Source organism: Strongylocentrotus purpuratus, unplaced genomic scaffold (assembly GCF_000002235.5).
Source record: "Strongylocentrotus purpuratus isolate Spur 01 unplaced genomic scaffold, Spur_5.0 spur5_scaffold_20, whole genome shotgun sequence".
Lineage (NCBI taxonomy): Eukaryota > Metazoa > Echinodermata > Echinoidea > Camarodonta > Strongylocentrotidae > Strongylocentrotus > Strongylocentrotus purpuratus.
In genome coordinates, this window is record NW_022145606.1 from 42,080,317 (window position 1) to 42,106,869 (window position 26,553).

Genomic DNA, 26,553 nt, shown 5'->3' on the forward strand with positions numbered 1-26,553 from the left:
ATTTAAGTAAAGTTTTGCTAAATGTTTGGAGCTCCCAACACTTCAGAGGGGCTTTACCGTTCATCTCTTCTGTTTTAAAATGAATTTTTATCCCTTTAAATATTACTTTTATGATGGTGGACAAAAAAAAGAACGAAAGAATTTCTTTTAATTGAAAGGTTGAAATATAGATCAAAATGAAAGAAGGGAGAAAAAAGAAGGAGACGAGATATATTTCTCCTGTAAATGTAGTAGTAGAAGTGTTAGTAGTAGTAGAAGTAGTAGTAAAATATAGTAGTAGAAGTAGTAGTAGAAGTATTATTAGTAGTAGCGATAGCCGTATTTTTATCATTATTATAAATGATTATTATTATTATTATCACTATTATCATCATCATCATCCGATCAGGCACCACCACCATTATTATCAATTTTGGAAGAAATGTACATAGTCTATCTAATGAATTTCAGAGGTTTAATAAATGTATGATGTTTGCAATAATTTCAAATCTCTCTTTCTCTCTTTCTCTCTCTCTCTCTCTCTCTCTCTCTCTCTCTCTCGCTCTCTTCCTCTCTCTGTCTTTATCTCTCTTTCTCTCTCTAGCTCTCTCTCTCTCCCCCTCTCTCTCTCTCTCTCTCTCTCTCTCTGTCTTTCTCTTACCCTCTCTACATCACTCTCATTTGTAAAGTATTTTAGATTAACCCCTCCAAAAAATAAGCACATTACAGGAATTTCTTGTGCAATAATTCCCCCCTTCCTCCGTTCCCAGGCTATAAAGAAAAGCATAACAAACACATTTTGCTATGTAATATAATTAGGCTATAAAGAAAAGCATAACAAACACATCTTGCTATGTAATATAATTATATTTATTATTCATTTATTCATTTATTATTATTATTATTATTATTATTATTATTATTAGGGCACCGTTTCACGAAACCGTCATAAGTACAACTTCACCGACACCCCATCGGAGCGCGTGTTAAATTAATTTTAATGCACGCACTTTAGCGGGTTGTCGGTAAACCTGTTCTTATGTCAATTTCGTGGAACGCTGCCCAGGTTTAAAAAAAAAAAACTTTTTTCTTCAGACATTGATTGTTATAAACTTGTCGAATGTATAAACGGACTTCTACATAAAAATGCTATAAATTTGGCTTTAGGATCGAGCTAAGCTTTCTCGAAAGGGTACAGGGGTGGTGTGTGGTAGGGGGGGGGGGGGGTCTACATCCGGTTACTTGTGAAGAAGACCATGGCGAGCGCTCCCAAGAGAGTAGCTAAGCTTAGACTTGCTTTTCCTAAATCAGAAAAAAAGAGTGAGAGGGAGGGAGAAAGAGAGAGAGAGAGAGAGAGAGAGATAACGAAATATCAAATTAATGTAATAATTAGGGATCAATAGACAAGGGTGAAAACATGGCTGAAAGATAGAAACAAGAGTAAAGGAGTACTTATAATAGTGAAGAATCATCATATCAGTATATCATCACTACCACCAACATTATCGTTATCATCACCATCATCATCATTATCGTCAACACCATCATACTCATCACCATTATCATCATCATCATCATCATCATCACCATGCATCAGCATCTTCTTCACCATCATCATCATCATCATCACTATCATCACCACCATTATCATCATCATCATCATCGTCGTCAACCGTCAACACCATCATACTCATAACCGTTCTACCATCAGCATCAGCATCATCAAATTCATCATCACAATCATACTCGTCACCATGCATCATCACCTTCAACACCATTACCATCACCATCACCACCACCATCACCATCATCATCGTCGTCGTCATCATGATCTATAAGCCTGTAATTTTGTATATACCTGCCGATGACTCATACATGACGACGTCAGAGTAGAGCCCAGTCCAGTAGGTGCTTGCAGGACCTTGGACAACACTCACCCTATATACAACAAGATAAACAACAATATAAACAACAATAAACAACAAGAGAAGCAACAAGATAAACACAATTGATAGTGAATTATCCCTCCGATATCCGGATGCGCGGTGGCTCAGTGATAGAGCAGTGGTCTGGTAACCAGGAGTTCCCGGGTTCCAAATCAAGCCAATGCTCTCGTGCCCTTTGGTAAGTCATTTATCCTCATGACCTTGGAAAGGATTTAAAGCCGTCGGTCCCCTAGTTGTTTACTTATACAAGCATATAGGCTAGTATACATTCTTTCTTAGCAGTCAGGTAAAACTATCATCATCATAAAGAGGCCGTCGGTCCCCTGTTTGTTTACTTATACAAGCATATAGGCTAGTATACATACTTTCTTAGTAGTCAGGTAAAACAATCATCATCATAAAGAGGCCGTCGGTCCCCTGGTTGTTTACTTATACAAGCATATAGGCTAGTATACATACTTTCTTAGCAGTCAGGTAAAACAATCATCATCATTAAAAAATGTCCATGTGCAGGAGAGTCATCAACCATAAAGGGCTACAGACCGATAGCTACGAGACGGCGACGGCCTTCTAGGCCGACATTGTCTCGTCGGTCATCTAGCTAGTTTTAGAATGTCCACTAAACCGACGGCCACAAGAACGATGAGCCTGCGAGACCGATGTATTTTTTTTTTTTTTAATATTCATAATGGATTCACTTGTTTTTTTATGTTTTTTTTAAGTTTTTTTTTTAAATTTCCTCCCCCCCCTTTTTCTCGTTTTTTCGGTTTTCGGTTTTTTTTTTTGTTTTTTTTTTTGGGGGGGGGGGCGTTTTGTCTCATACGGATGGCGGTCTTATAGGCCGTCAGTCATGTCGACCTTTTGGGACTTTCATCGTCTTTAATAAAAATATATTTTCTATGAATTCTTTGTTTTGTCGGTCTCGTGGGCAATCGGTCTCGGTCTTGTGGGATGTCGGTTGACTGTCTGGGATGCCCTACACGTTAAGAACCCACGGCTCTTATTTAGAAAAAAAAGATTAAGAGAAACCCTGGTGTACAATCAGTGATAACGGGAGAAGCGCTGATCGAGTGTTACCATTGCCCCCCCCCCCCCCTCAACCCCCCCCCCCCCGCACCACACCCTCCGCTTCACCATTGAATAATAAAATTAGATCCGCTTAAAAAATGTCTCCTCCTCTCTCTCTCTCTCTCTCTCTCTCTCACTCACTAAAGTGATCTAAAGATATGAAGTTCTAAACCCCCAAATTAATTTGAAAATAAAATCGATATATTTTATAAAATAAAAAATATAGATTCAAGCTATACATATTATAATATTAATATTTATTTAAAAAATGGAAATATCGAAGCCAAAATTATATAAAGATATTTGGTTTTGCTAGGTGCAGGCTGCTCATACCATACCTGAATCGAACTTCTCCTGATCCTGCAGGTGGAGTCCACGTTCCCTCTACCACCGATTTATCGGTGTTGATGCTGTGTCCCCAAGCATTCTATGAAGAAGAACAAAAATGAAAAGAAAGTTGCTTTCATATCCCGATAGAAAGAAGGAAATATTGTCACCCCCCCCCCCCCGACCCAAAATAATGCAGACAGTTATCCCCAAGAACAATAATGTCAGCAAGCATTCAATATGTTAGAATTAGCCGATAGGAATAGGCTTTAAAACTCACTAAAATCTAAACTCGGTTCCGATCGAATATTGAGCAAGAAACTCTTAGAGGGGCATTCAAGTATTTGAAGGGAGTGTAGGGGAGACCCCCCCCCCCCCACACCCCCACCACGACAACCTTTGGACTACAATGAAGAAGAAGAATATTTCTGAGGCGGCCAGTTGGAAGTCATTTTGTAACAATAATGATCAGATTCCGAAAACAGAGAAGAGGTATAATTAATCATTAACATTTCGTGCTCGGTCGCATTAAAAAGCGGTCGAACTTGACAATAATTGTAATAGGGGGTGGGGGTGGAATGGATGGCTCTCCAAGTAACAATCTAAATACTCAAATAAGAACTATTTTTAGAATGAACATCTTCAAATTATGTTACTTAATTAAACGATTGCCTTCTTTAGTCCGAGATAAGATAAAAGCAATATCAAAAATGATTCCCTCCCCCCCCCCCAAAAAAAATAATAATGATGAGTGCGCATGCAGGGAGTTCGCTAAATTCGACGTCCTCCTTACATGTGCCTTAATTTAATTAGTACACTAAACTAATCGCTCCTAACGTAAAGGAAAGAAAAACTCATTAAAAAACTTAAAAACTGTGTTGATTACCTCTTTGTGTTATATTACGTCATAATCAAAGTTAACATGTTTAACCATGGCACTCTATGTAGGTCCATGGTTTAACTGTAATAGGCGTACCCTTGATCTGCATAAAGGTCTATCAGAGAGATAGGAACGGGGCGGAACGGGAAGTTGCGATGCCAAAACCCTGGTACGAGATTACACCTAGAAGGATTAGCAATTTTATTAGAGGGAGGTATAGCAAACAAAATGGTTGCTCTCCATGAAAACGAGTTAAAGAAAAGGATGAAGTTCCGATTAAGAATAGTTCTGTTTGGTTTTATATTCGTTGTAAAAAAACATATGTACATACATATCAACATAAACTAATAATGATAATTATTTTAAAATAATACGGATGGATCGCTATATACATTAAAGCGAGACTGCACTACTTGTAGCTACTTGCGCCCTCTATATAGCAAACACTGCCTTAGTGGTACCCGGTGGTCCTCCATGATCCCATTTTCCTTATGTTTATTAAGAGCTGATTTGATGAGACGCTGGGAGGTCTATAATCCCTCCTGGCCAAACTAGTGTAGACAGGCTTTAAAACATAATCAAGCTTTCCCAATCCTTTCCAGAAAGTATTTTCTTTTTCACCAATTCATGACCAGATCTCAAACTTATCTTGAAAGGGCAGCCACTTTTATCCTCCTAATATTCGGCCTACCCCGAATGGGATTATTCTAAATAGTATATAGCTTCAAGAAAATGAAAAAATTAAGTTCTCAGCAAGTTAATAAAAAGGTGGTGTTCTCGCAATTATATCATCTAACAGTGCGAATTTGTGCCTGTATATCCATATTTTTCTCGTTGAACATTAGCATTATTTCAGATTTCCAGTGATGCTTTTATTCATTCATTTCTTGATCATTATAGAACGTATAGTTTATGAATGATTGGAGATTCTATACATGTATAGGTTAATAAACCAAATATATGCAAGTGTTATGCGTCACCGACTGGCTTGGCCTTTGACGCACCACGAGTGGGTGTCAACGTACAAGAAATTAACGCAAAATTAACAGTGGTGATGATTTGATGGCGCATATGGGCTTGATGCATTCATGTGCTTAATTGGCGCAGGTACTGATACAAGCGTAATGACACAGGTATTGATGTCAGCGAAATGACTCACGGTAATGACGCAATCGATGGAATGCAAGTGTTGACGTAAGCAAAAAATGACGCAAGTTGACGCAAGAAAAAATGACGTAAGTAGTTAGGCAAAAAAAGACGCTAGTATTAACGCGAGTAAAATGAAGAATCGTGTTCAACGGGCATTTCTTTATGTAATCCTCACCGCCATAGAGCCGAAGCAATCCAGTTGTTTGGTACCGGCAGCGGAGGAGGTGAAGACGCCGAGACTAGTCGTCTCAGATTCGCCGGATGAGGAGGAGTCCCACGGGCGGGCTTGCAAGAAGAAACCACGGAAAGTCGAATTGGCACCGACGCCTTCAAACCGTACTAGGATTAAAAACAAAGAAATATTATGAATGATAGGATGATAGAGGGGTCAATTGGATATGCAGGTCAATGACGGCATAATCATAGAATTTATAGCCTTGAAGCGGTACCCTAGAAATTGACGGAGAGACGGTGCCACAGAAGGGGACACGGGTCTAATAAACAAAAACTCAAACAAGCCCCATCCCCTCCAAATAAAGAGAGAGAGAGAGAGAGAGAGAGAGAGACGGAGACGGAAACAGAGAGCGAGAGACAGATAGAGAAAGAGAGAGGGGTGAAATTTGCTGGCATTGAGGGGGTTGGGGTTTGATAGGAGGACAATCACCCCGCCCTTTCTCTTTCCCCCCCCCCCCCCCCATAACGCCGCCCTGAGGAGGAGTAGGAATAGGCCGATAAAACATCTTTCAAATAATATATGTTAATAAGTTCCGCTGATTGAGCTCAGTTTGAGGAGTGTGACAAAAATCTTTCCTCATTATTTTAGTAAAAAAGTGTGAAACCGAATTTCACGTCTTGTCAGCATTATTTTCATTTGAGAATATAGTAAGCTTATCGATTTAAAAACTCCAAATGAGAACAATTACCTTTAAAAGTATTGTCATCTTGCTCGACCGCAGTAACGCTATAGGGTGCGTCGCCCACTGCATCGCTAGGGCCGTGCCCTGGCACCATGCTCGCGCACAGGCCGTCGACGGAGACTGGGGGTCCGCTGGGCGATGCGACCACGGCCGAAGTCGCGATCGACAGGAGTAATGCCGAGATAATCCACATGTTCATCGTCGTGCCTGACCTAGAATGCTTTTTTTCCTTTAAAACAAAAAACAAAATATTGACAAAGTATTCGGTATAACGCTTTTGTTTCCCTTACAGGGCATAATTGCATCCGCTTCCAGAGTTTCTCCATTATTGGTTCCGATGATTTTAAAAGGCTTTTAAAGATAAAATTGTTGTTTTCAATATCTTCTTAAGCATTATATAGCCTCAAACCTCTCCAAGAGAGTATTTATATAACTAATTTGTCTTGCAGTCTCAGTATACTACAAAGCACTTCATAACTATCTCAAGAATTTTAATTCAGTTCAATTTATTTAATTTTCCAACAAAACATTATAAATCAATTATAAACATTTACAACAAACGTAGAAATACATATTGGAAACAGCAATGCAAATGTGAAAATCTCAAAGGATACTTAAGAATAATGAGTAATTATTTTAACAAGTCCGGAACTGCAAAAGGAACTACAAACTACAAATTGCTGATGTTGATAATTAGATCTTTAAAAGGTTTTTAAAGTTGAACCTATGTAGTTTTCAATTTCTATGTCAACTTACTTTTAAATCCAATCCAATTCCAGTTGCATCCACAGAGTAAGCCTATTTTGATTCAACACGTTTCCTTGTCGTACGACGCACTAAACAATTCTCGCTAAACAAGTGACAATATAATGTCGACTGAAATCACAGACCCTTGATTTCTGCTTCGTCATTTTCCTGTTATAAAATTGTGTTGACCAGTGGCGTACTTTGTGAGTTAATCCATTAAAGGGGGCCCGGCTGGAACTACCGTGTGGGGGGGGGGGGGGGCACCCGTCTTACCGTCTTCTTTGCCGAAAATTGAATTGAATTGTTATAGGCCTACATGGTTATATTTATTACGGGTGGGGTGGGGAATGGGGGCGGAATGGGGTCAAAGCCCCCTGTGCCCCCTATCGCTACACCACTGCCCTTAATCGTTGTTTGTTCCGAGTGATAGCCGTCCTTTGCAAATACACTTCTCTTACGAGTGTGTATATTATGAAGGAAGAGGTCAGTTCTAAAATACGGTGCAAAATACGAGTGCACTCGTTTTTCTGAAGTTTCATAATTCTGACGGTTCGTAATTGGATATACAAATATACTAGTGATATTCATTATTACGTATAGTCTTATCCTTCATTACTCATTCAATACAGGAATAATAATACACAATTATTAGGCGCTAAATACGGGTGTTTCTAAGCGCACCCATTGTCTGACTAAAAATTACCAACCAAAAGTTATAATAAACACACGGATTATAAATCTGTTTTTTATTAAATAAATCATGCATAAATAAATGAATAAAACTGAGATTAAACATAATACTTTGTTAATGACTCACAGATGAAATCAATATCAATATTAATGGGGAAGCCTGCCAGACCGACCTGCCAGACCGACCAAGTCCGTTTTTATTCAAAATGTATCCTCTTGAATAATCTTGTTACATAAAACCATATAATAAATGTTTTGAACATCAAATAAATTGATCCGCTTTAATCCCTGACCTATATGGTGGGTGTTTGCCTCCCTCCACCCCCCCCCCCGCTTATAGGTTGAACAAAACAGAGATAAACTAACTAAGGCAAAATTGCTCTGGAAAACCCAAATGGCAAATCGTCCCAATAAATATAATCTATTTGAATCTATATACAATCAACAAAACACCAAACTATTGTTCTTTATCAAAAATTTCAATTGAAATTTGTGACGTGGATCTGACAAAGCTAGAATTTGCCCATTTCCCTCTCTTATTATGCCTTTCTGAACATGAATTCCTTTCCCTCTCAATACAATAACATTCACCTACCTAATTAGTTCCTGCTTCGCGGGATACTCCGATATTACGTAATCATTACAAGGATCCGCATTTACAACACTTTCCTGCTATACGTTGTACCACAGGAAAATACAATTATGTTGGTTCAATTCCCTTCAAATGTCACCATTCTGTTTAACTTCCTTCTCCTTTTCCCCCCTTTTTGGCTATGACGAATGAGCCTTATTCCCCCCCCCCCCCCCCCCACTCAGTGTTATTTAGGGTACGCATAATGCTTGTTCCCTCCTTTCGAAAGCACCCCCTAAGTCCGGTGTGTAAAGTCAATACGGGCCGGATTTTTGTGTACTACGAGCCGGACTTTGGTGCGTGAAAAGTACCCCTTTACCTGACATTTTGGTAACACCGGGGCCGGGGCCTCATTGACAAGGGTTGTTACCATTCAATGTTGACAAACTTTGTACCGAATTCTGATAAAACATGTTTGCATAGTGATACAGATATAGTCAACTGTATCAACTTCTGTGTCCAGCGTGTAGATTTTTTATCAAATTTTGTAAATTTATTATACTGCTGTTGCCCATAAAGTTGGAATCATTTTTTATTAGCTGCCTTTGTAACATGATTGTGAAAATGTGATTTATTCTTGATACATAGACAAAGTTCATATCTTTTCAGAAATGTATACTGAAAAATAAATAGCGATTAAGAAAAATTGAGCAGTTAAGAAGATTGAGAAGATATAAACGTATTTGATCCATCTACATGACCCCTGACCTAGATTAATCAATAAAGCTCCGAGATGATATTAACGTTATGTATCAACGATGACGTCACAATCACTTCAGGATGACTGAGGTAAAGAAAAATCATTCCAACTTTACGGACAACGGTGTAATATTGGTTGCATGATATTGGCTCTTCCATAATAATATAATAATAACGATAATAAAGATAATATGTCTTGTTTACCCGGGGTAGCCTCATCAGTATTCATACTATTCTCCCTGAATATAACGAATGAGTCTGCATGATTTTTGTTCATAAAAAATTATTTACGTCATTTTTGCCAGAATCGAACCATCTCTTTGATAGCAAATACAATCTGGACAAATAAGGTTAAGCTCGGAGCTCATACATGAGGTAGGATTTTATCATATTAAGAAGCTCAAAGTCTAAATTTTGTTTGACTAAAGGTGAGAGCATGGACCTAATAATTAGTAGTTCCACGGTGACAGCGAGAAGGGTCGAAAATATAGCCCAGGCACCTGTCTTACAAAGAGTTGATATCAATCGCAAATATGTACACAAGAGATATGAGACAGCTGAAAACTAGCAATGGGTGTCGATCCCGGGGGATAGGGAAGGTTTTTTTTTTCTTCTTTTTTTTCTTTTCTTCTTTTCCTTTAAGTATTTGTATTATGTTTTCGACTGATACTTTGTAATTATTTATTTTTTTAATTTGTAATATTATGTATATTTTGCATATTGTAAACTGGCCCCATGGAAGACCAGCAGCAACAATTATAGTTGCAGCTGAATATGGGCTACCAGCCGTATATGGTCCCTTTTTCTCTGTATGATTATTTTATATGTATTTGTATCTGATTTTATTATACGGAAATAAAAACAACAATGATGCGTTTTTTTCTTCATAATGCAAGTAAAGTCATAAAGTATTGTATCACTGAGGAGAAAGATGGTTTTGTCCAAATGGCAGTATGTAGGAGACGAAACTTTCACTTTGTTTCCTGATTCATACTCAATATCTATTTCGTTTTATTGATTTCATCCATTACTTTGTTTATTTATATCTCTACATGACTTGTAATACATTTGAAGAGCTATTTTTTCGAAAGGAGCAAAATCTTTTGATAGCAAATGAAGGTAATGATATACATTTTCCTCTATTTACCTTGAACAAAATTATTAACCTAAATTACGAGAGAAATTATGAACCCATGCATCTTTTAATAACAATTTTCCATAGACACCTGAACAAATTCGGGTAAACAAAGAGTTCTTTTTTAAGTTACACACATGGATCTATAGTGCCTCTTGAAAATAAGCTCTTTGTATGTACATAAACAAGCAATACAATAGAATACTCCAGTTCGATATTTTGGAGAAAGATTATTATATCACAACTTATTTTTGTTTTATTGAAAAGCTGATGTAGGCCTATGTATTGTACGTAACAGGCATAGGATAGTTGAGGTGTTTTTGAAGGGTAAAATGTTATTAAGTTTGAAGTTTTGTTTATAACATCCTTCCAATAATAATACACCTTCTAAGACCTTCTAAGGTTATAGTTTTTGAAGAAAAAAAATAGTGCTCTGGTCAGGGCCTTAGGGAATATTACGCTCTAAAATTATATTTTAGAGCGTATCTAGTATGATAAGTTTATCTGGGTGAAGAAGGAGATAATTGAAGTTTGTTGTTTGGTAGTTGGAACGTAAGTTTTATATTATGTTTTTAAGAAACAGACAGTTTGAATGAGATCAGGAGTGGACATTTTCTGTCATTTTGAGAACCAAATTTGGCATCAGTGATATTCTGTTTCATTGAATTGAGTTTCCCGCAGAGAGGATTCCGTTGGTTTAATTAAAGAAGGAAGAGAGTCAAATGAAGAACCAAAAGTAATATGTTTTTCGTTTACTAATGAGAACTATGTTTTTTGAGATATCTTTACACAGAATATTGGAATGGGTTTTTTCACGATGAATGTTGTTTGAAGACATCAATATTCATAAAATGTATGTTTCTATCACCAGGAAATAAAGAATTTTCTGTCTGCATGAACCTTTCCTGGTTGCTTATTAATGCATTTGCCCGCTGGTAACATAATACTTTCACAAGTTGATATCCCTCACCATTGGATTTTGTTGGGTAATGTTTAAATTTCGTTTAAAAATAGATGATACCAGTCTGGTAGGCCTACACTGCAGGCAAGGGTCAGGACTAACATTTAGCATGTTATTAATTTTATTACCACTCTTATATTCTCTGAAATGTTATCTTTATTGAGGGTGAATTGACAAAGTTAATAACTTGGAAGAGAGGGGGTGCAACCTGCCACACGCTTCAACCTCTTGATTGTTTTGATACATTGCCGAAAATATTGTGGAACCTATCACCCCCCCCCCCCCCAACCACGGATACAAATCGATTCTCCCTGATTGGAAGAAGAAGAAGAAGAAGAAGAAGAAGAAGAAGAAGAAGAAGAAGAAGAAGAAGAAGAAGAAGAAGAAGAAGAAGAAGAAGAAGAAGAAGAAGAAGAAGAAGGAGAAGGCAAGAAGGGGGAAAGTATAGACGAGAAAGAGCAGGGTAGGCCTATATCTATATATTTTTAACCGGTATTCTGTCTTTTCTATAAACAAACGAATACTTGTAAGCACACTCATTTACAATTATGACAAACAGCACACACAAAGTGATTCTAAGGTTATACAGAACGCTTATTTATTGGTTATCTTAAAAAAAAACATGAAGCGCACTCAACGTCGGAAAATAGCCATGTTATCCAATACAGTCATACATGTCACCCATTGGAAACAGAAAAAGTGGTCACTGTAGACAGGTGGTCTTTCTATACAGGTTCCTCAGCACATGTTCCCCTATAGAGGGAGGCAATTCAAGTGACCATTATAGACAGGTGGCCTTTATGGAGAGGTGGCCACTCAAACAGCTTTGACTGTAATTTCAAAATCGTATATATATCATGTACTTTCAATTATTATCTATACAATTCTGTGCCTTGCCCCGTACGTCACAATCAAGTGATAACAGATTCCCCAAAATTGTGGAAAAAATGTTGATTTAAAAATGTTAACAATAAATATCACACCAGTCTACGGTTTTCTGAAATTCTAACGTTTCAGGGCCCCGTTTCATAACTCAATAACCACTAAATGCCAAAATGATGTAACAACATTTTTTGCTCCAAGCCAATCATATACCAAGATTTAAGTACCTTATAACTATTAACAGATGCTTTGGATAACAGTTATTATGAAACAGGGCCCAGGAACATTATAATAAGAGTAATATATACATAATTCTCAACAAAATATAACCAAATTCGTTACAAAAATATATACGGCTAAGAAAATGTACATTCCTTAATCTCTTCAATAGCCTTTTTCAATACCAGAACTTCATTAATTATCCCTTGGTGATGTTCTTTTTTGTTTTGTTATTCTTCAATCATCACAATTTCAACAAATTGCCTATTAAATTCCATAAAGGCCTATACAAATAACCGAATATCGAAGCACTTTCATATTCGGGCAGCATAATAATTCCGATAATTATTTTCATTTTCATGGCAGAAATATATTGATTTGAAGTCCATGATTTGTTTTAATGCCCATTGAATTATTTGAATCTAAGTAAAGATTTGTTCAGATACGGCGCGGTTAACCGCAGCGTTTTTTTTTCCTTTCAAGATGACGTAAACGTTCACGTTTCTGTTTCTTATAACACAGAGCTATGTAGATACGCGTATAGGACCTTACACGTCTGAAAGGGAAGAAGGAGAACAGGAAGAAGGAGAAGAAGAAGAAGAAGAAAACGACGAAGGAGAAGAAAGAGGAAGAGGAGGAGAAGGAGAAGAAGAAGAAGAAGAAGGGAAATAAACCGCTGCGGTTTCCCGCTTCGTATATGAACGAACCTTTAGTAACATACAAACGTCAGGTAATACGCCACGTGAAGAGTTGTGCGTGCGATAAACCAACCAAATCAATAACTCTAATCTCAATAAAATACTCAAGTGTTTACAAACTATCTTACTCTGAAAGGAAACCAAAAACTCACACAAAATGGCGAATATAAAAATCTCGGGTAAAAGGGAACTGCAATACTTCTGATTTAAGACAAATAATAAAATTACATCACAATGCAGTAACATCAAACGGGATATAGGCCTTTAACCAAACTTCACATAAAAATAATATTTCAGAAGCATTGTCAAACCTAATATTATTTTGTTATTGCAGTTTCATATCTAATTATTTAATAGTGCAGCAAGGGTACAGATCATTTTCGAAACAAAATCAACCTGGCAATATGTCGAGACAGTCCCTGGCTTGATAGTTTCATAAAACGAGAATGCATTCAGGGATCGTCTCAACAAACTATTTTTTTAAAATATTTGAGACTGTTCATTTATTTTGTAGATTGCTCTGAAACATTAAATTATAGGTATATTTATCGAGAGCTAATAACTCGAAACCACACAATCGTGTACGGCCGGTGGGGATAAATACAATCGCTGAAAATATTTAGTTGTCTAAGTCGTGAAGGAAGACCAATAAAACATTACCGTGATGCAAAACTGGTTAAAAAATTTGTGAGAACAACTAATTCATAATTCGGGACTACTTTCTTCTTGCGCATCATAATGTTGTAAAACTACACAATTAAAAAAAACATTTATATAATACGAAAATACAGGCTTTAACCAAAGTGCTAGTCTACATACCTTACCATAAATATATCAGATTGTGCTTATAAACGCTCATTTTCATTAAAAAGTGGTTTTCAACTTCTAATTAATTTTTTTTTACAAGAAAAAATTATGATACACACGGATGGTAAATAAACCATGATAAATAAAAAAAAAAAAAAAACACACTAAAACTATGTTTAAAAAGTTATCAAATTGTTTCATTAATAATTATTTAAAAAAAAATTAATATAGATCTCAAAAACCAAAATTCTGCGTTCTTTACAGACAGGGGTTTTACGGTGTTTGATGATGTTAATTTCCCGGATTAATTTTAAAGATCTTTTTCTTTAATGGCATGTTATAGTCCATATTTGAAACATCTCTTCAACAACCTTTTTAGTTAATATCGAAATGTCCCGTAACTGTATACTGTTTGAGTTTCTCGCATACTGTGTAGTTTTACGCAAAGGAATAAATAAATTGAACTGGGCAGTATATTGCGGCGATGACGATGTTGCGTTGTGTGCTGCCAGACGAGAGAGGGCGTAGATTCAATTGGAGTTTCAAGCTCACTCTACGAAGTTTGAAGGGTATCGTTTATGCCTGTATCGAAAGAAATAAAACGGAGGGGAAGAGATAAAATATTATATAATTCATGCCTAAATACAAAGCGATCAAACAAATAAAAAAGGAAAATAAATCTTTAAAAATACATACACCTATGAGGTAATGTCATTCCATTTTTTTTTTACAAGATGACAACATTATTTTATGGAAGGCTATAGGCCTATTTTTAACGAATGAATAGCAAAGATTAAACTGGTTGTGAAAAGGATCAGGCCTACAAATTTTGGAAAATGCAATGAAGGAGGGAGGGAGTGAAAAAGAGTTAGGGTTGAGAGACAGAACGAGAGGAAAAAGAAATAGGGGAAAGGCTGCAAAAACAGAAAAAGATATATATATATATATATATATATTTGTCATTATTTTTTAAGTTTAACAAGACTTTTAAGAAATGAACAGCCCATCAATTTCAATGTATATTGTTCAAATTGTTATCTAATGTCATTGACGTGTTCGTAGATTTCAATCGGTGCCGCACAAAGTACGTCACAATGACTTAGCTGATTTTTTAATTCTTTTCCATCACCTTCGAAAAATGATGGGAAATGCTCATGAAGGAGAGAAGGAAGTTGACAATGGGAGAGAGAGAGAGAGAAAGAGAGAGAGAAAGGAAGAGAGAGGGAGAAAGAGAGAGAAGAGAAGAGAGAGAGAGAGAGAGAAAGAGAAAGAAGAATGAGAGAGAGAAAGAGATAGAGAGAAGAGAGAGAGAGAGAGAGAGAGAGAGAGAGAGAGAGAGAGAGAGAGTGAGAGAGGGGAGAGACAGAACAAAGAGAGAGAGAACAAAAAGGAGAAAGACTTTTAATCTACATAATTATAAAATCTCTAAGTGAGATCCATTAAGCGGCGACTAAATACCAAACAATACAATTAATACAGTTTTTTCATAGAAACCCCCTGATTAATATACACGTTGAATAAGTTTAACAAACTATACTTAATGGAAAGATGACGACAGAAATCCGGCAAATGAGTTAGGAGAAGTAATGGAATGATAGAAAACAAAAAAATAATTGAAAATGATAAAACATGAAGGTGATGATCTAAAAGATATGAATTAATTTCAATCTATGTTTTATGTTTTAAAAAAAGAAATATGTTTGTTTTGCTGGTTTATACTGCACCATAATAAACACAACTACGCAAAGAAAAGCACGTAGGCCTACGTGCACTGCAAAGAGAGAAAGCTTAATGGCGGAAATGTGTTGATAAAGGAAAATCTAAGCAAAATTACTAGAAGCCAATTCTTTTAAACTCTCAATTGATAACTTATTTAAGGAAGGCAATGCTTAAAAAATAATTTAAAAAGGAAAATAAAACTATAGGGAGAAATTGAAAAGTTTGCTTCAACTTGAAATCATTTTCAGCTTGATGTTAGTTCTGCCTTTATTGCGATTTCATTAATAATCACTAACTTACCTAGTTCTAAGTTTGATGTTGTTGTTGTTTCTTTAGTGTTTGTTAAAGCCCTGGTTCTCCATTGCGTATTGTTCACCGGCTGGGGGCGCCTATGTGAGTGAAAATTAATCATGGTCATAAAATGGCTTGTTTGACTTATTCATTGCTCTCCAAAAATTCAGTTTATTCAAAGATCCGTTTAAAGGATACTGACCCCCTTTTATATACCAACAACCAAATACTGTTGATAAAAAAATAATTTCATTCCGTTTTTTCTAGGTTATTTAAATTGCCCTCGAGATGATGTTTCGTAAGTAGTAATTGTGATCGGGTTGAGTTAATATAATGTGTTTATTTGTAATTGTTTAGTTACATGCGATTTGGATGATATGGAACTTATTGTTATGCTATATAGGCATATTAATAGGTGTCTTGCAATGCTCAAATCTCCTATCTGCATAGTTTGGCCAGGAGGGGTTAGTTATCTCATCAAGTCAGCTCTCAATTAACATAAGAATAAGGGGATCATGGGGGACCAACGGGCACCGCTTATATTGTTGGCTGTATAGAGGGCGCAAGTAGCTACAAGTAGTGCAGTTCCGCTTTAAATAATAGATCTCCACCAGAAATTGCCATTAAGCCATTAAGCCTCTTTGGTTCTTGTCCGTCTCTGCCATTCGTTTTCATGTATTATTTTCAGGTTTCTCTTCAAATTCTGTCATTTTGTTCGCGCTTTATGGTAGTTTTGTTTTTAGCGTTCTTAAATAATTAATATTATTACTATCACTATTAGTGTTGTTATTATTATTATTATTTTTATTTTATACATGCGTATTATCACTATTATTAGAAGTATTAGAGATAGTAGAAGTATCAGTAGCAGAAGTAGAATACTAGTATCATTATTTATTGTATTATTATCAGTATTAAGTCGATTTAAGTCATTAATTCCATAAGTAATACCTTTTTTCAATGTAATAAAGTAGTATTTGAGAAGGGAGTGTAAGTATGCCCCCCCCCCCACAAAAAAGAGCAACGAGCGGTTCCAAAGAAATTACTACAGGATCATATTACACATCTGTGTAAATAAATATGGGTTTTATTTTTTGTATTATTATCATTATTGTTATTAAATCAGTTTAGGTTATACTTTTTAAATGAAATAAAGTCGTATTTGAGAGCTAAGAGGATGTCAAGTTTGTAATGTATATGGTTTCAACACCTCTATAATGCCTCTCTTGTTAATAAATATACAAATTATTCCAGCTCACTAATGAAAGGGAATAAAATGTAAAATGCAATGGCATAATATATACTAAAAGCAAGCAGTGAATATCATTATGGGAATAGCAATAAAGCTTTCTAATGCAATGGTGCCCATGAAGTTGGAATCATGTTTTCCTTACCTCTTGTTATTAAATGATTAATTATATTCTTGATTAAATAAGGTTTATTTATTCTCAGAACTTTATTGATCCATCTAAATCAAGATAGAGATTAATCAATAAAGTTTAGAGAAAATATCACTAACACCCTCTCTATCATAATATTTGTATGTACATGTATAGCACCTTTTAAATGTCCGAAGGCAAATTTTATGTATTTTTTACATGACAATAAATTATCTTGAATCTTGAATCTTGTCAAAAGCATGTCATGAATAGAGGTAAGAACAAAAATATTCCAAACTTAATGGGTAAACTTGAAGTTTAATTTGGCTATTTAGTGGGTACAATGTGAGAAGGGCGTTATTAGCTAAGTATTAGATGGGTATTACACAATTTAACCACTCAATTCTGCTGTTATTAGCTGTTTCATCTCTGGCCTAATCTATTTAACTTATAGGAGAATAAACAACTCAACTAATCTGACCCCCTAAAAAACATCCACACATTAATATTGGTGAACTATAACCCTGCTTTAATCCCTAGAATAGCTTTCACACATTGCAGCCCAATATTAAAGCTGTGTTCTGACTAATACGATTAGCATTAGCAACACAAGTATCTTTACAATAAAACTTGTCCACTAAACATGATTTAACCCCCAGGATGGTGTTCACACTTAAAATTAATCCAGTTTCAAACCTATACCAGTGACATTCAAAGTAAAATGAAATCCACTTTCAGAGAACAACAAATTATTGCCTGCACTATCTCCAATACTCTAGGACCTACTAGAATGCGTTCACATTGTACGTATTGGTCCATTAATCCCGATTTAACCCACATGTAGAGCATTCACACTAGCATATTGATCTGGTGTTTTACCCGTTCTCACTCTGTCACTAACAATTAAAGCCAAATCAAATCAAAATTTAAGAACGACTAATCATTACTACCCACATTAACCCAAATAATGTAACCCTTCGAAAACATTCATACAATAAAACTGGTCCTATTGCTCAGTTTAACCCAAATGATAGCGTCTGCACTTGAAAATTAATCCGGTGTTTTAACCGTACTCACCTGACCGTCTGAGTCTGAGATAGGGAAGCAGGCTACGATGCAACCAACGATCGTTGTGAGCATACCAAGAGTACCCAACAATAGAATAGCGATCAGGTTTACAAGCTAGAAGAAGAGAAAAGAGAAAAATTACAAAAAAATATGATTGTTATTTCTGCTTCTCTCCCTGAAGGTATTGTATCTTTGCAATATAATTCATTATGTTAACTTTAATCTTGTAAACCTGACTTTAATTGTATGTACTTTTGAAGTTAAAGTGAATATAGAACATGAAATGAAAAATTTAGATTGTTTTAGGGAGCAGATCATTCATGAATTTTGTACAACAAAGTCCATAGGACTTTCAAAATCTTGAAGAGGCGCCTTTTGAAATCATGTTCATTTAAATGAACAAAAACAAACCAACAAAAACTGTATCAAGCAAGAATAAAAGTGGGGTCCAGTTAATATCAAAACATGACGACCAAAAGAAAGGGGGTTTGGACCTAGGTGGTCCCTCTGGATATATCTGTGTCCCTGGGGACTATTACACAAAAAATAGAGATAGAGAGATAGAGGGAGGATGGAAGGGATGAAGAAAGTGAAGGAGGGAAGAAAGAGGGGGAAAGAGGGAGGGGAAAGAGGGAGATAGAGAGAGAGAGAGAGAGAGAGGGGGGGGGGGGAGAAGGGGGAGGGAGAAAAGGGTACAAGGGGGGGGGGGGGGGGGAGGGGGCAATTACCTCCGTGCTACCCTCGAGTGTGGTGACATCAGCGTCCTTCAGAAAGTCTACATGACCCCAGAGCGTGACCCCGACGACAGCACCGGAAATGAGGAAAGCGAGCAGGTTTGTGAAGATGGCTGAAAATGTGTCCTGAGAAAGAAAACAAAAAATGTATAACAATAATGATAATAATAACAATAATAATTATGTATGAATCATTTGCCATGATTTTAGTAGGAAATATCATCATTGAAACATGAAATGTTCATCATGCTGCGCAATATTTTGTTTTCCTGGATAAGTGATTTTGCACTGGCCAACACCTGCTTTCATGAAGCAACTACAGGTAAATATTAGGCTCTACAATTTCCCAGAGAGGGCTGGGTTAAGTGCAAAATCGTAATTACAAATCCAATTCCTTCTATCATTCCTTTTCTCCTTTTCCTTCTTCTTCTTCTTCTTCTTCTTCTTCTTTTCTATTTCTTCTTCTTCTTCTTCTTCTTCTTCTTCTTCTTCTTCTTCTTCTTCTCTTCTATTTCTTCTTCTTCTTCTTCTTCTTCTTCTTCTTCTTCTTCTTCTTCTTCTTCTTCTTTTCTATTTCTTCTTCTTCTTCTTCTTCTTCTTCTTCTTCTTCTTCTTCTCTTCTATTTCTTCTTCTTCTTCTTCTTCTTCTTCTTCTTTTCTATTTCTTCTTCTTCTTCTTCTTCTTCTTCTTCTTCTTCTTTTCTATTTCTTCTTCTTCTTCTTCTTCTTCTTCTTCTTCTTCTTCTTCTTCTTTTCTATTTCTTCTTCTTCTTCTTCTTTCTATTTCTTCTTCTTCTTCTCTTCTATTTCTTCTTCTTCTTCTTCTTCTTCTTCTTCTTCTTCTTCTCCTTCTCCTTCTCCTTCTTCTTCTTCTTCTTTTCTATTTCTTCTTCTTCTTCTCTTCTATTTCTTCTTCTTCTTCTTCTTCTTCTTCTTCTTTTCTATTTCTTCTTCTTCTTCTTCTTCTTCTTCTTCTTCTTCTTTTCTATTTCTTCTTCTTCTTCTCTTCTATTTCTTCTTCTTCTTCTTCTTCTTCTTCTTCTTCTTTTCTATTTCTTCTTCTTCTTCTCTTCTATTTCTTCTTCTTCTTCTTCTTCTTCTTCTTCTTTTCTATTTCTTCTTCTTCTTCTTCTTCTTCTTCTTCTTCTTCTTTTCTATTTCTTCTTCTTCTTCTTCTTCTTCTTCTTCTTTTCTATTTCTTCTTCTTCTTCTCTTCTATTTCTTCTTCTTCTTCTTCTTCTTCTTCTTCTTCTTCTTCTTCTTCTTCTTCTTCTTCTCTTCTTCTTCTTCTTCTTCTTCTTCTTCTTCTTCTTCTTCTTCTTCTTCTTCTTCTTCTTCTTCTCTTTCTTCTTCTTCTCATCCTTCTTCTTCTTCTTCTTCTTCTTCTTCTTCTTCTTCTTCTTCTTCTTCTTCTCTTTCTTCTTCTTCTCATCCTTCTTCTGCTTCTTCTTCTTCTTCTTCCTATTGTTTGTACTCACCCACATGGAGTCTGTAGCGAATCTGTTGGTAGGGTGACCAAGGGTTACATTCCTCAGGCCAAGGCAGACAAGCTGTGTATGACAGAAAGAGATAGAAAGAGAAAGAGAGAGATAGAGAGAGAGAGAGAGAGAGAGAGAGAGAGAGAGAGAGAGAGAAAGAGAGAGAGGGGGGAGAGAGAGAGAGAAAGTAAAAGAGTGAGAAAGAGAGAATGATAGAGAAAGAAAAAACAAATTACCAAACAAGTTTTACCTTTGTTTTTAAACCTTGTTTAGAGTTCATCTTTCCAGTCAAGAATACCTTCCTTTTTTATTTAATCCATTTTGCATAAAAAATGTCTACATTAATCTTGCATTTATAATGTTGTTCATTTTTAATATTATATTGTTGATGTTTTTTTTTATAAAAATATTTGTTGTGACGATTGTAAAGATATGCAGGAGTTTGCATTAGCCACTGCTCCCTTAAAAAGAAAATATATAAACGACAAGAAATTATTTTAATAATCCTTGATTGACGGGAGAACTGAATCCATAAAAAAAATAATAGTGATACAATAATTAGTTTCTCCTTACTAACGCTTACTTGTTACATGTATCAAAGGCATCTGGGCCCTGTGTCATAAAACTTGTTATCAACAGCAAGTTACACTCACTGTTATAAGCTACTTTAATCGTGGCATTTGATTGGCTGAGAGCAAATTCGTCATAGCAATTAAGCATTTGATATTTATAACAAGTGTTATGAAACAGGGCTCTACGTGGTTGACTTGGAATCTTCCTCTTACCAGAATTCCTCCCCATAGTGTTGCTGCCCTCTGCGTTGCCAGACCGTACACGGTCGAGCCGATATAGGTGAGCCCGTTGACGTAGTACACCCCAAGCAGTGAGAGTAGGAATCCGATTCCAACGAGGAAAATCCCCATCTGGAAATAAGTCCGTCTTTTCGTTTCAGCATACATGTTGATCACTTCTTTTATCTATCTGCAAAAAAATCAGTCAAATATATAAATATTAAGAATAGTGATAATAATAATAATACGTCATACTTTGTATCATAGAAAAGTGGATCTATTATCAGAAAAGGGAAGGTGGCAAAAACATTTTAGATTAAATTTTTCGAATATGATCGCCAGAAATATGTTGTTTTTTCTTTCATAAATTATAAGTCCAGCTATTGCTTCAATACATACCCACGACGACAAAAGTCGATATTTAAATAAAAATTGGGCATCGGCCTATCATTTAGGCCTAGTATTATTACAGTAGACATTTAAGAAATAAAAGCCTTGTGTATATAGAGACCAAGCGAGCCCATTGGTAGACCTTTTAGTTTTAGATCAGCTGAATCTTTACGGAGCATATTTCATAGTTAGAATGAAAGAGGGGTCGAGAGAGTGAGACAGAGAGAGAGAGAGGGGAGAAGAAAAGAGAGAGATAGAGAGAGAGAGAGAGAGAGAGAGAGAGAGAGAGAGAGAAGGGGGGGGGGCGGGAGATAGGGACTGTTCTGTTGAAAAATTGTTATTTTTTTCTTTCAACTCTTTTCATGAAAATGATTGTAACAATATATGGTTTAAATTCTTGATAGATAAAGTATATCTTCCCAGAACTTTCATTGCTCAAGAATGAATCATTATTGTCCAAATCATTTCATGAAGACAGGTGACGTCATTGTTTTCCAACTTCGATTCAATACTTACAGATGTGAATTAACGTACCATATAAGAATTAAACTATAATAAGCCATAACAAGTATTTTGATATGTTCTGTAAACTTTGTCTTTAATGTATATTTCCCTGTACTTTATTTTGACAACTGGAGAATAATAGCTTCTTATTTTGACGTATAGCAGGAAGTACTTAGCCTTAGATATCAGACTGTGATCTAAAAACGGACAAAATAGGCTGAGTGTAGAAAGAAAAAAAAGAGCATAATTTGTTAAATGTCAAGAATGAAAATTATCAGGTTATGTTCTACTATAATTATGAACGTAAATTAATCCTTATTTCATCGACAGTATACACTTCGTGCTTTGCAAATTGGTATAGAGAACGTTTGTTTTTATTTTGAGATTATATAAAATCATACTGGAAGAGAGACTAGAAATTGAGTGGTGTAATACCGGAAGTGGATAGGAAATTGAACCGGAAATAGACAAGCCTGCACAAGGCGAGTTCAAGCTGGTTCAACGGATTTGATCACGAAGACAATCGTATTATGTCTGGACAGGATTAAACATTGGATCGTCTGATTATTTCTCTACTCTAAACATTAATGTCAAATACCAAAGCTGCTATTTGATCCGACCAGAGCCCTGTTTCACAAACAGTTGCGACTGATTCAAACCAATCGCAAGTCCGTTAATCAATCACAAGTTTGCCGTCTCCTATGTCTTATGTACATGTTTGCGATTGATATCAATCGTAAATAAGCTGCGATTAATCGCAATTGTTTATGAGACGGGGCCCAGTAATGTTTAAAGTTGTATCAGACCTGTGACGTGTCCAGACCTTGATTTCTTGAAAGGCTTTGCAATCGTGCTTTGGGTCTACAATGATAATTGCTACGCAATACATTTCCTATATATACTATCCGAATTCCTAGTTTATTCAAATATTGTATATCTTGACCAAAGTTATGCCTAACCTTATAGCCTACCCTTAACTTAATCAAAAGAAAAACATCTAATAATCAATGTCCCTCTCTATACGTGGTCTAATGGATAACGTTACTGGATTGTGGGTCACAATGGTTCGCGGTTCGAGTCCCGCCGCAGTAGGCCTACTATAATATCCTTTGGTAATTTTTTTTATTATCATCTACATTTGCCACTCTCCACCCAGGTTCAGTAAATGGGGACCTGACAGAACTTGACATTCTGTGAATGTTTTTAGCTCCTTGAGGTAAGCTATAAAGCCATCATGGTCGATACATGAGCAATATAAATCAACTTAATGAAGCTATAATTGATTTATTATAATAATTAATTATCATCTTAACTGAAGAAAAAAAATGATAACAATAACAGCAACAAAAGCAACAAGAACAGCAGCTACATCTACAGCAAAATATCCGGATGATTACGTATGATAATGGGTGAACTTAGCGTGCGAAAACGAACGTTTCAATTTTTTTAGGAAAAACTAGAATGGTTACAACCGCAAAGGTTGTATTAATTTGAGTGCAAATTCATGGTTATTGTTGTGGCTTATGGGGGATTATGAGATACTGACTTCCTGCTTTAGAAAAAGAGCTTATAAGGCTAACTATTTCAAGAATTTAAATGAATTTGTTTACCAATACGCCGAAGTGTTTTTTTATTTTTTTTAAATCTACTTATTTTGAAATTTTCAACAACAAAAAATCCTTCCCGGGTTTGCCTTTTTTGTGCTTGCATGCACCTCTCTTGCATCAACGTGATAACACCAACTATCATGTGAAATGACACGTCACCAACTACAATTATTGACAACAACAAAGTACTCGATGACGTATGGGACATCAAAATGGTCGACTTTATCTTGAAATTACCCTATCACAATGTGATATGCGAGAAGCATTATAATTGATATTTGATTTGATTAGATTTGATTTTCTTTGATTTATTTTCCACTCAGATATCCACAAATTAAATGACATAATATAAACCATACAGTAATACAATATATAATAGAACAAATGAGTTATACAAGTAACGAAATACTGACAAGTATGTTCGTAATCAAATAAGTTTACAGATCACATTTTTTGAGAATTAGACAAAATATTTTATATTGCTTGATTTAACTGAGAGGGAAAAAATGGAATCTATAGGCTTGCTGGGCGAGATTCCCAATTAATATTAATAATTAATATTTAGACTATTTACTGTTCCTATGCAAGAACTTATTACAATTTCTAAATTAATACTGTATATTATTATTAGTACTACTAGTACCATTTTAATTTCCAGTGAAACTACATTGTATAATACACTGTATATATTTCTATATGCGACAACTAATGTAATGTCATTGATATATTATTACTATGCGAGAACCACTGATCTGCGAGCTTTCGTGATTTTTATCAAAGGTCGACCTTAATATGATTCTCGGTCAGAACACCGCAACGATCCATGGTAAAACGTGGGAAAATAACCGGCTTTTTGGCTCAAAAAGAAGAAAGAAAAGGGTGTGGGTCAATGAGTAATACGTCCGTCAATAGCGGGGGGGGGGGTTGGTTGGAATTCGGCTCACAATTAAGGGGGTGGAGAACACAAAAGGACAATCCAGTCGCGTTCATTCATATAAAGGGTGAAGGGTGGGTACGTTATGCTCTGCCGGCATGTTACATAATCAGTATGGTTAAGATTAGACGGGCTTAAAACATGAAAAGAAACGCTATACAGAAAATCAAATGAAAGGGCTTAAATTAAAACCGCGGATTTCACCCTATTGTCGGCTTTGCATGCCGTTGCATAATCGTGGGCACGTTTTCACCGGGGAATTAGGGGTGCCGATATACCCATTGACGGATACAGTATCCTAGTATCTGTATATTATTATCACGATGAACTAGTCTGTTTTTCATCAAGAAAATATGTCAGATTTATACTTTTATTGTTCTAGAATCAACTTAGATAGGGCATTCAAAATCTTGTCGGTTTCGGGGGAGGGGGAGGAATGTCGCCTCTGCCCCCGCCTTACACGCCTATGAAATGTACACTATACAATATTATATCATACTACTTTCCAGCGAAATACTTACTCAGACAGGACACCCATTCTTTCTAGATCAACATATCATTTACAAAGTATAAGATGTCTTTTGCGACATTTCCCCTGCAGTATTGCGATACAATCAGATACGCTAAATGATATAGTTCGCAGAAATGTCAGAGGTTATATTACACATGGGACTATACAACATGTGGCATAAATCCTTAGTCCCAAACCTTTAGATATTTCTTGTTTTATTTCGAATGATGGCATTTGGAGAGCCACCCTTTTAAGGAGACACAAGTCATGTATAGCCTTACTTAGGATATAACTAACAAGAACGGAAAATTTCTCATAACTATTTTTACCTGTTCAATGTTTGTTTCTCTTTCAAATTTTGTGTTTTTCTAATTTTGTTATTGATGGAAGTAAAGGGAAGTACCACGCCCCCTGCATAGTTTAAAAGTGAATTTCAAAAGAGGAAGGTACACGCAATCATGCAGTAATGATCACTCCTTTGATGATCAATAATTATTATCATCGCTATGTGTATTGAATTTCGCTCAGCCGTAACAGAGCGAGGGCTTTGCCGGCAAGACCTGAGTGCGTTATTATTGTCAAGAGAAATTATTTACATATTTCTACGATTATCATGCTTCACAATTATGCGTATATACACAGAATGACACTGGTTGACAGGGGTGTGTGGCTGCTAAGTGGATTTGTAGTAGTGGGGTAGCTTAGTGAAAAAATCGTGACACGGTGGACAAAAGCATGATTTTTTCACCAAATTATCTTAACGATGTACCTTCTTAAAAAAGGCTATGCTCCAAGAAAATTGATGCTGGAAAGGTGGTGAAAATGACGTCATTATGACATCATCATTTATTCATTACATAATCACAGGAAAACCCCCAAAATAAAGCAACCGTGGTCCTACTTCTATAGTTTTGAAGCAAAAAAGAAATGAAACTTGGTGTATGTGATGACATTGAGGGGTAGATGTGCGAGACATGTTTTTTTGTGTTTGTCGGACAAAGCGTTGCCATGGTAACCACAATTTTACCAAACCTTATAGTGCAAATTACTTCCACAGAATTTAAGCAATTAATGTCAAATTTGGTATCTATAACGATCTATGAGTGTGGTTATAAAAAACACCCTTTGTGATTGTGCGCCACCTAGCGTTGCCATGGTAACCAGATATTTTTGCAAAACTCTTGCTGAGCGAACTACTTCCACAATATTGAAGCAATTGAAATCACATTTAGTGTTCATGACGGCACTGGGGTATAGATGTGCAAGACATGCTCTTTTTGTTTTTCGGACAAAGCATTTCCATGGAAACTGTACTCGGATAAAGCGTTGTCCTGGTAAACACATATTTTTGCTTTAACATGAAGCATTTAAGCTATTATGATCAAATTTGGTGTGTACGATGATCTGTATGT

General features: G+C 35.9%; 2 protein-coding genes across 4 annotated transcripts in view; both read right to left on the reverse strand.

The window, feature by feature from the left end:
* Positions 1 to 1,062: 1,062 nt before the first annotated feature.
* Positions 1,063 to 7,176, reverse strand: LOC100892926 (putative ferric-chelate reductase 1). Of its 2 annotated transcripts, none has more exons than XM_030993379.1 (6): positions 7,023 to 7,176; positions 6,273 to 6,486; positions 5,525 to 5,688; positions 3,332 to 3,420; positions 1,838 to 1,917; positions 1,063 to 1,281 (listed from the first exon to the last, which is right to left on the reverse strand). In XM_030993379.1, the coding sequence occupies exons 2-6, from the start codon at positions 6,463 to 6,465 to the stop codon at positions 1,208 to 1,210; spliced, it is 600 nt and encodes a 199-aa protein (XP_030849239.1). In that variant the 5' UTR covers positions 6,466 to 6,486; positions 7,023 to 7,176; the 3' UTR covers positions 1,063 to 1,207. The 2 variants fall into 2 exon arrangements, with proteins under 2 accessions (XP_030849239.1, XP_030849238.1); XM_030993378.1 differs by having other exon boundaries at positions 6,273 to 6,494.
* Positions 7,177 to 12,963: 5,787 nt separating this feature from the next.
* Positions 12,964 to 26,553, reverse strand: part of LOC590042 — a 31,597-nt gene continuing 18,007 nt past the window's right edge. The window contains exons 2-7 of one of the 2 annotated variants that reach the window (XM_011681270.2): positions 21,190 to 21,385; positions 20,405 to 20,476; positions 18,921 to 19,052; positions 18,202 to 18,306; positions 15,755 to 15,843; positions 12,964 to 14,317 (exon numbers count right to left, since the gene is read on the reverse strand). In XM_011681270.2, coding sequence (XP_011679572.1) covers positions 15,787 to 15,843; positions 18,202 to 18,306; positions 18,921 to 19,052; positions 20,405 to 20,476; positions 21,190 to 21,363 — 540 coding nt within the window. In that variant the 5' untranslated portion in view covers positions 21,364 to 21,385 and the 3' untranslated portion in view covers positions 12,964 to 14,317; positions 15,755 to 15,786. The remainder of the gene's footprint in view (positions 14,318 to 15,754; positions 15,844 to 18,201; positions 18,307 to 18,920; positions 19,053 to 20,404; positions 20,477 to 21,189; positions 21,386 to 26,553) is intronic. The other variant, XM_011681272.2, reaches the window with a different exon arrangement.

Excerpts from the sequence above, each read along its gene's own strand:
- LOC100892926 (XM_030993379.1), bottom strand. The coding sequence starts at position 6,465 with ATGAACATGTGGATTATCTCGGCATTACTCCTGTCGATCGCGACTTCG. Across the intron at positions 1,918-3,331 it reads TCAGGAGAAGTTCGATTCAG|GGTGAGTGTTGTCCAAGGTC; the intron begins GTATGGTATGAG and ends TGTTGTATATAG. Across the intron at positions 1,282-1,837 it reads CATGTATGAGTCATCGGCAG|GAAAAGCAAGTCTAAGCTTA; the intron begins GTATATACAAAA and ends TTTCTGATTTAG.